The sequence below is a fragment of the Acipenser ruthenus genome, chromosome 4, assembly GCF_902713425.1.
Source record: "Acipenser ruthenus chromosome 4, fAciRut3.2 maternal haplotype, whole genome shotgun sequence".
NCBI classification, from domain to species: domain Eukaryota; kingdom Metazoa; phylum Chordata; class Actinopteri; order Acipenseriformes; family Acipenseridae; genus Acipenser; species Acipenser ruthenus.
Genome location: NC_081192.1, coordinates 30,322,399 through 30,336,502, shown reverse-complemented (window position 1 = coordinate 30,336,502; position 14,104 = coordinate 30,322,399). Strand labels below are relative to the sequence as shown.

The 14,104-nt window shown below is 37.7% G+C and overlaps 1 protein-coding gene across 3 annotated transcripts in view; it reads right to left on the bottom strand.

Annotated features, from left to right (window-relative positions):
• LOC117399417 (Golgi-associated kinase 1A-like) overlaps nucleotides 1-10,910 on the bottom strand; it is a 29,291-nt gene extending 18,381 nt beyond the window's left edge. For 2 of the 3 annotated variants that reach the window (XM_033998546.3, XM_059022292.1), the window contains exon 1: nucleotides 10,486-10,910. In XM_033998546.3, the coding sequence (XP_033854437.3) occupies nucleotides 10,486-10,488 (3 nt within the window). In that variant the 5' untranslated portion in view covers nucleotides 10,489-10,910. Of the gene's footprint in view, nucleotides 1-2,812; nucleotides 2,905-10,485 lie in introns of all 3 variants that reach the window. The other variant, XM_059022291.1, reaches the window with a different exon arrangement.
• Between the last annotated feature and the right edge of the window lie 3,194 nt (nucleotides 10,911-14,104).

Sequence of the window (14,104 nt, the reverse complement as noted above, 5' to 3'; positions counted from 1 at the left end):
ACACTAGTGGCAGATTACAGTACAGTAATCTGTAAAGTACAGGATTAAATGCAGTAAAATAGGGAGCAGATAGGTGCAAGTAAAGTGCATTAAGGAAGAGTGATAAAGTGTCCAGAGGGAAAAGAGGAGTTCTATAGGTGCTGTCTGAAGAGGTGAGTCTTGAGGAGGCGCCGAAAGGTGGTCAGGATCTGGGCAGTCCTGACATCTGTTACCAATAGCTTTTTCAGTTTTGGAAAGCATGCATTAATGATTTTTAGGCTGTGTTCCAATATCTTGGAGGGACCTGCGCCAAACACAGGTTTTACAATCCTGAGAAGTTATTGTGGTTATTTGCAAATAAACATTTGAATTTTGCAGATTACGGATGATGGAAGGCGCTGGAGTGGCAACACTGGAGGCCAAAGTTCCTACTGAATGAATCCATAAGTCAGATCTGGGCTTCCTCAACGTCTGTCACGTGCATGGAATATTTGATGGAATAGCTTGAGTGTCTTGTCTGCAGCTGTAGGTTATCAGAATGAATTGCATATTTTAAAGTCTGGGTCTTGGATATCCTTCTTTCATAAATGAATCATAAAGAGAATTGCATTCTGTTTGTATTGGTGTGGGATAGCTTCAAAGAGTTGTTGCAGGCATTTTTTTCCTTTTTATTATCACCCTTATAAAATGTATGGTTTACATCTGTTTGATAAATAGAGAAAAGATTTTTTTTCTATCTAGTCAGAGAATTTTCTGTTTTAAGACACATACATACATGTTCAATATAACTGGTTCTGGTGTACAGAGCTCATTAACCAGGCTTTGTTGTTGATGTCTTATGTCTGGTTTCACAGACCCTGGTGAGAACAAATGTTGGATTACCTTACCGGAAAAAATATTAGGTTGTCCAAGATTAATCAATAATACACCCTGCTTAACAGTTATGTTAACATATTTTTTTTGTTATCTATAAGGCTGAGAAAATTTTTGTATTTTATTTGTATTTACTTTTGTATCCTTTCTGCTTGTGGTTTGACGGTGATGTTTACAGTGAGCAATAGTATAACTGACAGTAAGTGGGTGCGCATGATAGATTCTGTCTATCATATACCTGGAAGCTCTTCAAGTTATGATTGGGCGTGACTTGTGAGTTGCACCCAATCAGAGGGCTGAATGGGACTGTACTGTCCAATGCACTGTACAGGCAGTAGAGGTTATTATTCAGAATGTGGTGGTCTTCAAATTGTTTGATTGTTTGCCAATTTGAGGCCGACCACATGTATAAAAAGTGTAGCAGCTGAGCGCTGCGAGAGAGGAGAGGAGAGGAGAAAGAACGAGAGGAGAGGAGAAAGAACGAGAGGAGAGGAGAAAGAATGAGAGGAGAGGAGAAAGAACGAGAGGAGAGGAGAAAGAACGAGAGAGCAGAAATTTACAACAACAGCTGCTACTTGTTCTGGATTTAGACCAGCACAATATTTGTTTGATTATTGTGTTTGTTTATTTTGGCCACCGTGCCGTTTTATTTGTGTTCGGTTTGTTTAATCTATTTAATAAAGAAGGAGCGCATTTGCGTCTCACCCCGCAGCACTGAGTCTGTGTATTTCCTGGTCTGGTGACGTCACCCACCCAGCCATCTGTGACAAAGATATATAACGTATGGCAGAAAACTTATCACAACTGGCATACATCTTGTGAATAACCTTGCCTGTTAAAACTATATATATATTTTCCCCCAGTGTCTTTCTTATTTATTTTAGCAGGGGTTCATGTGTCAGGCAATTTTAAAGTTTTTTGTTTTTTTTTCCCGAAGCTATGACAGGAGTTTCACTGAGTCGACACATTTATGGCTTTTGCAGATCTTTTTCTAAAAGGATTCCATTATACCCCTGAGAAAATGGCTTGCTTGCATTTTTGAAGATCTTCGGTGCATTTCTGAAAACCAGCCTCTCCTGTTTTAAAAGCTATGTCAGCAGGGATTCCTGCCCAGCGCTACACCACTGAGCTGGAAATTGAGACTCTGGCCAAACCCAGTCCTTCTTCTATGATGGAAGAATTCATTAAGCTTTCTGTTGGAAGGGCTGTATTGAATCAAGTGCAGTCAATCCCTGCTTTGTTCTGTAGTTTATCTTCTTTTTATCACGTTGCAGCACCTGATTCTAATTGTATACATCGAAACTTACAGAACATATGCTAGCTAAAGCCCTTTGAATTTTTTTTTTAAGTACCTTTATATAAATAGTACCGTGCGATACCTAATGAAATACTTTCAATGTACCAAAAAATAACAATAGGAACAGATATTACAATATTAGTTTATTAGATTAGTTTACTGGTCTGCTATTTTGAATGGAGTTATCTTTCCCATAGTATTAGAGTTCTGCAGTTGTATTCCTAGACCTAAAGATCTGCAGTGTTAAAATAGTTATAAGAATTATAATCCCTTTATATTATTTTCAAATTACCAGAGATTTGCTTTTTCAGCAGTGGAATTAAACAGCTTTAAATTCTTTAAACAATGCTCTGTTGTTGGAAGCATGGAATTCTGGTCTAGACAGCAGGTTTGAACTCGGCTTTGGACCTTGGGGTGAATTCAATTTAAAGTTCTAATACTCAGGGGCCAGTAATCTGGATAACAGTGATCCGGATTTTGTAATCCTATATTACAGTGCTGCAGTTGCCAATAGCATGTAAAGCAGTGAGCTTCAGATAAACACAGGAATGTAAAAAAAAAAAAAAAAAAAAGACAAGATACAATTAAACCATATGAAATAATAAAGAAGTGGTTTCAGAGTATCATGTTTAATCCGTTTATAACACAGAAATTAACTCTTACATTTTAAGTATTTTGCTTCCTCACCAGCTTGAATCAAGAAAGGATTTCCTTCTCATCTCTCATTGTGTCAGAATGCGGTGTAGGAGTGGAATCTATTTCAGAAAATGACACCCACAATGTTAAATTACTCTTATTGAGCCAAGCAGCAGACAGTCACAAAGGAGACGTGGCTGAGATGTTTATACATTTGCATTAATATACAGAAGCATGCTAAGTGACTGTGAAAAAGTGAGGTATTCAAGGATAATGATCAGTTTTTTACTTGGTTACGTGCTTATCAACATTTAGGTTCATATGGCAGTCCCCCTTTATCTAAACAGGCAATAATTTAAAATCATGCTTAATTTAAACTTCATGAACATGTTTATGCAGGTGGCCTGTTATTCATGAACAGTTGTAACCCTCAAAAAAACATAACCAGCAAACAGCAAATCTGTTATTGACTCTCTTAAGAAGGGAATTCCCTCCTGACCTCTTTCTCTTTTTACTATGGGTTAAAGAGATTTACTTCCCTCTTTCAAGCAACATGTCCCTGTAGTATGTTTAATGTTTCTCTCGCTGAATGTATAATTTCTCTTTTAGCATAATACATTTGTGGAAATCACCAGTGAGCTTCCTCCATTAAACACACTACATTTAAAAACATTCCAATGCCTTTTTCACACTGCTACAAAATGTCTTTCAAATTGCAGTGGTGTTTCTCCAGTCCTTCCCATATTTTGAAAAGAGGGCTCATAGTTAAAGTTGGAGTCTCAGCTAATTTTTTTGCAGAAGGTTGTTTCCACTACAAGCCCTTGTTCTGTGTAAAAGGAAATGGTTTATCATTGAATGGTACCACTTTTTTTTCCAGCTTCAGTCAAAAAACTTGCAGATGACATTCATGGCCTTCTGCCATGGATAATGGCTTTTCTCTCAGGGTCATTTTCATTGGGTGGGAGGGGATGTATTTTTTCTAAATAATAAATGTATTACAATGTCCAAATCTGTGGGTAATAATGTATAGAGTTTCTGTCAATATTTGTTTTGTTTCAGTCTTAAGAAAATGAAAAGATAATACATTTTAGCAATGGGAAAACACTACAAGGTTCAATAAAAAGTTATTTTTAGATTGATAACTTCCCATGTTTTTTATTCTTTCTCCATATCCTTATTTCTATTCTTTCTCCAGAAAATATCTCAAATATCCTATTTATACAGTTTGCATTACTCATACTTCCTGTTTTTTTTTTCCATATTACTCATTGTTTCCAATAATTCTATCAGAATTCCGATTGCTCCTAATTTCATTTTTACTTGTTTTCCTATTTGCTTTTTTTCTGATAAAACATTGGTACCAAATTCAAATGAAAAGGCCAAAGAAGACTACAAGCTCTGTATAACTAAGCTGCTTCTCATTGTCTTGCTGAGATTTTCTGTGATTAGTTCGGGGAATTGGGATATGTATGATCAAACAATTTTTTTTTTTTTTAACACACTCATACACTGTGTTACTGTTGCATGAGCAACAAGATTTAATAAAAAAACATATATAGCAGAAAATAGTCAAAACCCAACTACTGTAGTTTTCACTTATTCAATTGGAGTAAACATCCCCTATACGTCTTCCTATGCATTTACCGGGTTGTTATACAATATCTTTGTAATGATTTACTATATGTCCCTGTCCTGACAGAGATGCCAACTTCTGAAAGGAGAAAATAGTAGCATGTGCCGAGCAAAGTGAGTCAGAAATTTTTTTTAAGGCCAGTGGCTGCTAGCCCCTAGAAATTAAAAGGTTCTTAGGCTCTGGCAAGCCAATGGCAACATTTTTGCTGTTCAATCTATTATTTTGGTAATTGTAAACACAAGTCCTTTAGAATTAAAAAAACAAAAAACAAAAACAATAAAAATACTACAACTCTGATTTTCTTTTTAAATTGAAATTCTATTTATTCTGGATTTAAATATTAGTAATGAGAGTGTTTTAGGATCTCGTAAGTGTTATCAAACCTGGACTGAAATATTCAACCTTAAAATAATCAAAATAACAACACCTCAATAAAGATTTAACATAATGTTTTTTATTTACATTTTTACAACTATCAAAACACAAATTGCTGTAGTATGCTGTGCAGTATCCAATAATTAATTCATTACTTAAAGCGAGTATATAGTATACAAATATACAGTAATGGGGAGTGTCAGATTTTGCTTATTGCTGGTGTTTCTTCGTACCTACGTGAGTGATACAGTCCGGCAGTATTCACAGCAGACGTGAGATTGAGACAATCGACTTCTTTTAATGAATGGCCATTTTGTGATAAATTCCACTCGATATTTCTGACAAGCCAACCAAGATCTTTTAGATGGAGGAGAGTGACATTTGTTTGATGTGTGATTCCTATTTTAATAACTGATAAGGCATTTTGTCACGGAAATATGTACTAAAAATCACAGAGGAAGGGGGAATGGTGTGTGACGTCATGGGGATGAAAATTCAACTATGTTTTTTAAATACAATATACAGTACCTACATAAACATAAAATGTGTCTGTCTATAGAAGTAGGAAAAGGGGAAAATTAATCTAAATATGTATTTATAATAGTTTTCACAACATGAGGTTCAAGTTTTAATCCTGGAAATCGGTAAGCTTAACATATACAACAAGAAACAAAAATGTTTGTTTTACATAAAATTTGGTGGGGTTTCTACAGGACAGCAAACAAAAACGATGAAATAAAAGATGACCAACAACAATACTTTTGGGATATGCTTATCACAAGTCAGGTATTTATTGAGCACTTTATGTCAAAGCTGCCGATAGGCCCCTCCGGGGAGTGACATCCTTGGTCTCGCCTACTGAGGGATTAAGTAGTCACTCCATGGAGACTGCGTTCTCTTTTGCATCAAACCCCCGAATGCGAATGATACGACCTTGCAAGTTTTGTTGGTCATCTTCTCTTTCAAGGAACCGGGGTTGCATCTGTAACCTATCATTCCCTTTCAATTCGAAGACAACCAACAACAATACTTTTGGGAAAGTATATCAAAGCCGCTGCGACGGAGCGTGAGCAGACAGCAGATGAGGGAAGTCTCGCGACCACTGAACTAATTTCCATGGTGTGAGAGTGCAACCTCAAGGACCCTTGTGCCTAATGAAGGCATGGATGGATCTACCACATTGAGTCGGTAGAATCTGGTAAATGTATGCAGAATAGCCCAGCTAGCCACAGTACAGATGTCTGTCAATAAGGCACCTCTAAAGAGGGCCCATGATGCAGCTAATCCTCTCGAATGTGCGAATGTCCCAGATGTTGGGCTTCCCAGCATACGCAAGACATTATTATTATTATTATTATTATTATTATTATTATTATTATTATTATTATTATTATTATTATTATTTATTTATTAGCAGACGCCCTTATCCAGGGCGACTTACAATTGTTACAAGATATCACATTATTTTAACCCATACAATTACCCATTTATACAGTTGGGTTTTTACTGGAGCAATCTAGGTAAAGTACCTTGCTCAAGGGTACATGGACCCATGGACATGGTCAGCTGACGGTGTCTGTCACATTTGGCATGTAGCCGGAAGGCACTGAGCCACATTTGGGCCAGGCGCACGTGAAGCATTCCTAGTGGGATGACTGATGAAGCCAGGCAGAGACCCAAGTAAACCATATTTTGCACCAGTGTTAATTTGCTTTTGGCATTGTTCAGGGTGAGACCCAGTCTCACCAGATGCTCTGTCACGAGCACCATGTGGATCACTGCTCTCTGCAGTGACTGGGAGCAAATCAACCAGTCGTCCAGGTAGTTCAACACCCTGATGCCTTGCAGTCGCAGGGGAGCTAGGATGACATCCACGCACTTTGAAAACGTGCGGGGGGCTAAGGAGAGGCTGAATGGCAGCATGGAAAACTCGAAAATGCTTCCCTGAAAGGCAAAGAGGTTCACAGGACAAATATGAATGTGAAAGTACGTGTCCTTTAAGTCCACAGTGGTAAACCAGTCGCCCGACCGGACTGACTGGAGGATGTGGTGATGTGTGACCATCTGGAATCTCCTCTCCTTCAAGAACCCATTGAAGTGTCTCAGGTCTAGGATGGGGCAAAGGCCCCCGTCCTTCTTTGGCACCAGAAAGTATCTCGAGTAGAACCCCTCTTGCTGAGAGGTGTGTTCTACGAAACTGATGGCTTGCTTTTGAAGTAGTGTATCTACTTATTGCATGACAAGCAAGACCTGGAGAGGGTTGCTCACGGATGTAATCCCTCGAAACTGCGCGAAACTGCAGTGTCTAACCGGTTTGTACCCAGGAGTCTGAGGTGCAATTGCGCCAGTATTGCAGTTGGTGTTGGAAGCAGGGATGGGTCTGAGGCCCCAAGCCTTCAGGGGCCCTGTTGGGGCTGCTGAGGCTGTGGTGGAGCTTGTCTAGGAGGCTGTTTGGGGTGTTTCCTCGGAAACTGCTTCCCAGATCGCTGATATGCTGGGGCCACACGTCCCGCGTTTCCCTGTCCTTGCGGACTCTGAGATCGGATCTCATATGGAATTCAATGCCTGAAGTCTTAAAAGCTCTCTCCACTTTTGCTTTTTAACCTCAGAATGAGGATGCAGCTGTGACCACACATGCTGAATAAATAATACCCAGTGTAATCCAACCTTGCTGACTGCTAGATTTTGTAAGGTTGTGAATGGGACAGATTTATCAATATGGAACAATGGTGATGAACTGATAAACAATTCTTTAGATTTTTTGGAACACATTATGCTTATTCTGCATTATCCTATTGTCTAAATGAGGCCCCAGTGTTATGCCAAATAGTGTCTCTTCCAAATAGTGTCACCTGACAGTATTTGTCACTATTAGTGCGAAACATGGTCTCCCTGCCAAATAGTGTCGCCAGCACAATTGTGTCTCATTGAAGATTACGACTAAAGTAGCAATGTGCAACAGATAGTATAACCATCATATTGATTTGATATTTTAATTGTATTGTGTTCTTTGTTTTTGTATGTCAAAGAACATTGTACTGCTAATTAGTGTATTTACTTCTTTAGCTTAGCAGAATACTGTCTACATTTACCTTTCAGTGTGTGTAATCATGTGCTGAGGATGCAAAGATTGTTCTCACTGACACTTTAAAAATACAGTTTTATTTAAAAAATATTTTGTACTATAGACCTAAAGAAAAGACATATTAATGTTGAGATACCCAGCAACATTCAAAACCCCTTCCAATGTTTGGTCGGAAGCGCGATCATCGTCAGCGACTGCTGTAAAACAAAGTTGACAAAACTGGGCTGCTTTATATACAATACAGTGACAACTCTTGCATTCAATTAGTCTAATAACTTAATGTTCATGTTATTTCAATGATCTTAATTAATAATAGTGCAAATTTGCAGAAATGCATTCAATGGTGTGTGGACGGTACCTTCCTCTTCTTAATTAAAAAGGTTTCCCAATCGACGATGTCGCTTCCGATCAAACGTTGTTTTTTAGGATTTTTTTTTATTTTCGTACACTGGGGTAATTTTTAATAATTACTTTTAGTTTGTTTATATTATAATTTAATGATGAACTTTACTATTGTTAGCTGAGACAACCGATAGTCCAGCAGACAGTGAAACACATCTTACCGACACGTTTATGAGCAGATCATATACGGAATATGACTGTTCTAATAAGTATTACCAATTCTCTATTTATGAAACATGATAAGCATAACTATTCATTAACGTGTCATTGTTAAAAGAAAATGGCCGACTAATCTGGTGGGTAAAGAAAATCTGCAGACTAATCTGGTGGGTTCTGTAAGCAAATTTTCAATACTGTACTTTGCTACCTTCCAAAAAGAACTTGTTGGCATGTCTTCTTAAACTTCTTTGTTGATTTTTGCAACAATTATTCGACTATTTACCCTCAGTTTAAAAATGTAAATGTTTTCTAAAACTAGGTATTTCATTTTCATGTACTGATTCAAAATGAAATGTGACATGTGGCAAAGATGGAGGAAAAAATATTCTATGGCATCCGCATATAAATTTGCATGACTGCGCATGTGTTCTGACTACAAATGAGACACTTCTTCCGATGACACTATTTGGCACAACACCGGTGTAGTGTTAGAAAGTGGTACGTGTACCAAAACTTGACCCATGTAATGTCAGAAAGCAATACATTGTCACATTGAAAGTAGTACGCTGTCAGATTTTGGTACTGGTGCATTCAATTGCGATTTGATGGGTGTTTTCCTATTGTCAAACACAGGTACATTTACCATTAATTATACCTTACTTTTTTGCAAACTTAACTGGAAACAGACAATCAATTTCCCTAAAAAGAAAACAATTCACGACGAACAAGACAAAGTGAGAAGTCCAAAGCAAAATTGCACAAGTAAAAAAAAAAGACCCAATGTATTGCATGATACACATTTGCATACTATTTATTTTCTTAATGGTGGAAAAATATGATAAATTACATTAACAACGTAAAAGACTGTAAAATATGATAAATTCAATTAAAAAATATGTAAAAGACTGAAAACAGAATAAGGTACCAGATTTGAATGGGCACTTCCCTGCTTTCTTAACAGAAGTTGTTAGGCATTGTTTAGGCGAGCAATCCCAGTGCGCTGGATAACACTTTTTACCATGAACCTGAAAATAACACTACACAGGTACCCCAGCACAAAATAAATAAATAAATAAATAAATAAATAAATAAATAAACAGATCATTTCAGTTGTTAAAAAGTGCTGATAGTTTCAAGGAGTTTATACTTTTTCATTGCCATTTTAAATCATACACGTGTAAACATTAAAAACATTACAATCAACATCAGTTTTTACACTGTCTGGCACCAGTACCTATGTTTAGGTATAACTTACTGCCCCGCTTACTGCAGGACGACTTTTGGCACGGATCTAAAACAGTTATTGCTGTCAGGATTGCTTGTTTTGGAAAGGCGCCGGTTACATTTCAAATATGTACTTGAAAACTTTTATCAGCCGACCTACAAAGTTTAACAAAAAAAGAAAAAAAAATGTAACCCTTTACGCAACAGACAAGGTTCACTAAAATATAACTTATTGGTGCCAGTTTATTCTTCCGTAGTTTAGCTTTCTGTGCGTTTTTATTAAAACAGCTAATCGCCCATCTGACGTTTTAACAGTCAATTTGCACGCTTAGTTTAAACTTCTGCTTAATTTTTCTGCATTTTTGTTAATGTATAAACTCCGTTAGTTTTGATAGAGTCCCTTTTCCTCTTTCAGGGAGCTAATCGTTTTTTTCAAGTATTTTCTGAAGTGTGTACTCTTTGGGAATTCACATGGTAATTCAGATTTGAGTAAATGAATGTGACTCGCTACTTGGTAAATAACCCTTCCCACGCAGTCAAGTCACATATACCAAATGACATTTCCATTACATTTAGCACTGCACAACCAAATATAACAATACAGTTATGCCCATTCATGCATGCCGAGGATGGAGAGAGCAGACTTTTTTTAGTAGTATTTATTTAACTGTTTTACTTCACTATGTTGATTCAATGCACTCCATCCTAGCCTCTGGACCAGCAGTGGAAGGTTCATGATCTTTACTTTTTCTTTTTTTTTTTTTTTTTTTTACTGTGTAGTTAATAAGAAAGAATTTAGTGAAAAATGAAAGTGTAACATACCATTTCGATTCACGGTAGAAAGATGTGATATTGTACTTGTTCAAATCAATTTTCAGACAGAATCAAAATACTGTAGTTCGTTCTGCTGACGCCGCGTACTGTACATCACAGGGTAACCCTTTTATTATCTCCAGCTGTTTAAATTCACCACTTATTCCTCAAACAAATATACATTTCTGTCTTCTTATGTATTACACTGTGTCCATTTACCGAATATAAAATGTTACTTTTGCATTTTCTTCACGATTTGATAACTCCAGGTTCTTCACTTATCTTTTACTTGTAAAGTGTAAAGATTTTTAATGTATTCATTATTAATGAACTAAGCCTGCTGGAGCTGGGTTCAGCCAGGTTACTTTCGACGTTTGCGTGCTTCCTTCCAAATGCCACATCACACCACAATAGCGCAAGACAACGTTTTTGCTCTTTTGTGGCAGCAGTAAAATAATTCAAAACATTGGCCCCTCCCATGAGAGGCACGCTCATTTGAATAGGGCTCTTTCACAATAAAAGATCCTCCCTTATAGGTTGACTGGGGGATCGTGGAGAAGGGTATTGCTGCAGAACGAACGAACAGTGTATCTCTGCAGCCTGCATCCTCCAGCCGTGCAGCTCTCCTCCCGTGCAGTCATGCGTGCGCAGATTGTAAATGACGTCATTATTGTAGGCGACAATAAAGTTTGTTTGTGTTTAATAGTTCTCCCCACCCCACCACTTTGAATTCAGTTGTTTTATTTCCTACACATTGATTTAAATAATCCTCATGATTATTTTCTGAACCCATTCACATAGAAATGTTCCTCATATGCTTCTTTTTTCAGATACTGAGATTAATTATTATTGGGGAATTGTCATACAGTGTGACATGGATAACTATAATAATATGTAATAATGCACACAGTGATTTGCATATTACCATATAATCTGACATTCCCATTACAATCGTGTACTACAATTGAATTTAAATAATAATCTTCATCAACACTGTTTCAAAATGTCCCTTGTATGAACAAGACAGGGTCTCCCCTAATAATGAATAAGAGTTATCGGGGGAATTATTTTTTCACTTTTCTTTGAAGTTTTAATTTACAAGACAAAAATATGTTATGTAAAATTGATGTTTTCACTTTGTTATGTTTATTGTTATTGTTAATAGTAATCGTTTGATGGGGGTCTTATGAAGTTTCCATTGGTTGTATTACGATAAGGTACGATGTGATCATGTGATTGGGGTGTTCAGATGAATGAGTTCGATGAATGAGCTTGCTTTCCATCGACTGTATTATGATAAGGTACGATGTGATCATGTGATTGGGGTGGTCAGATGAATGAGCTAGATGAATGAGCTTGCCTTCCATCGGCTGTATTACGATAAGGTACGATGTGATCATGTGATTGGGGTGTTCAGATGAATGAGCTTGCCTTCCATCGGCTGTATTACGATAAGATACGATGTGATCATGTGATTGGGGTGTTCAGATGAATGAGCTTGCCTTCCATCGGCTGTATTACGATAAGGTACGATGTGATCATGTGATTGGGGTGTTCAGATGAATGAGTTCGATGAATGAGCTTGCTTTCCATCGGCTGTATTATGATAAGGTACGATGTGATCATGTGATTGGGGTGTTCAGATGAATGAGTTAGATGAATGAGCTTGCCTTCCATCGGCTGTATTATGATAAGGTACGATGTGATCATGTGATTGGGGTGTTCAGATGAATGAGTTTGATGAATGAGCTTGCTTTCCATCGACTGTATTATGATAAGGTACGATGTGATCATGTGATTGGGGTGGTCAGATGAATGAGCTAGATGAATGAGCTTGCCTTCCATCGGCTGTATTACGATAAGGTACGATGTGATCATGTGATTGGGGTGGTCAGATGAATGAGCTTGCCTTCCATCGGCTGTATTACGATAAGATACGATGTGATCATGTGATTGGGGTGTTCAGATGAATGAGTTAGATGAATGAGCTTGCTTTCCATCGACTGTATTATGATAAGGTACGATGTGATCATGTGATTGGGGTGTTCAGATGAATGAGTTAGATGAATGAGCTTGCCTTCCATCGGCTGTATTATGATAAGGTACGATGTGATCATGTGATTGGGGTGTTCAGATGAATGAGTTCGATGAATGAGCTTGCCTTCCATCGGCTGTATTATGATAAGGTACGATGTGATCATGTGATTGGGGTGTTCAGATGAATGAGTTTGATGAATGAGCTTGCCTTCCATCGGCTGTATTACGATAAGGTACGATGTGATCATGTGATTGGGGTGTTCAGATGAATGAGTTTGATGAATGAGCTTGCCTTCGGCAGTATAATGATGACGTCTAAAAGCGGCACACGTATGACTGCAATGTTGGAGCTGCACAACGAGAGCTGCACGGCCGGAGGATCCAGGCTTAGCTCACACAGGGTAGTGCTGCGTACGCAACTCGTAATAGACGTCATCATTATATGCACATGATAAGGGTGATAAATTTAGGTACTAAAACAAAGTTAATTTCATAATAATAACCTAACCCAAAACTTAAGGTCTGTGGGCTAGTGGCTGTAACCTTAAATACACACAACAATAACCTAACCCTAAACCTAAGGTTCGTGGGGTATTGTGGTCACGTGGTAGGGGTGTTGCGGGTCAGTGAAGCACTACGTAAATTCCGAGTTGTGCACATGGCACTACCCTGTGTGAGCTATGCTGTGGGGTCCTTTGTTCTGCAGCTGTATACTCTTGGAATCGTGTACTCTCACCTGAACACTTCAAAGTCAAGTCAAAGGTCTGATAAAAAAACGTTTTAAAGTATTTTTTTTTTCTTTTGTTTTAACAGTCCACAATTCTAACAAAAGTATTTGGCCCACGTGGCCTCATCCTTCTGAGTGCCATTTATAGGAGATAAATACATCACAAAGTACAAAGTCCCCTGAAATGCATAACAGTGCTATATACTGACTTTTACACAGACATTGATCAAGTCTCCTTTTGTTAATATCACTGCTGTCTGGTTTCACTAATCTTGGACTACATTAGCTAAGGTAACATTATGTAGTAGATTGGTGCTAATTATCTTGGGGTAGTTGAAACCTAAAATATTTTATTTAGATGACTCATTTTGAAAGTTTTCTATCTGCTTATTGTGTACTTGCACACCCGTGCCAGTTTTTATAGTAACTATAGTTAATGCTATGGAATAGTGAGCAGGGTGCAAAAATGTGCTCTTCATTATCATTATTCATGAGGAGAGAGACTACTGACTAGCTGAAATGCTGGCTGAGAAAATGTGTAGGGGTGCACTTGAAATTAAATCATTGGGTCCTCTCTGAGCCTGTAACAGATGCAAACTGGCCCATGCTTCTTTTTATTTTATGAGCCCTATTATCTACCCTTAGTAACAGTGCTGCCTAGATGGCTGATTCTGACATGGTCATTGTGTTCAGTGGATCTGGGACCCTGTTTCAACATTTCTGAAGTGTAGAAAAATGTCACTATGTGGATCAGCTTTTAAATTGTTCTTTTAACATATTTCAATTAGCTCTAATTTCTACCCCTCTAAGTCCAGTGGAATCCCTTTCTTGCTTTTAGATGGAAGCTGGGGCTCATTTCTTTCC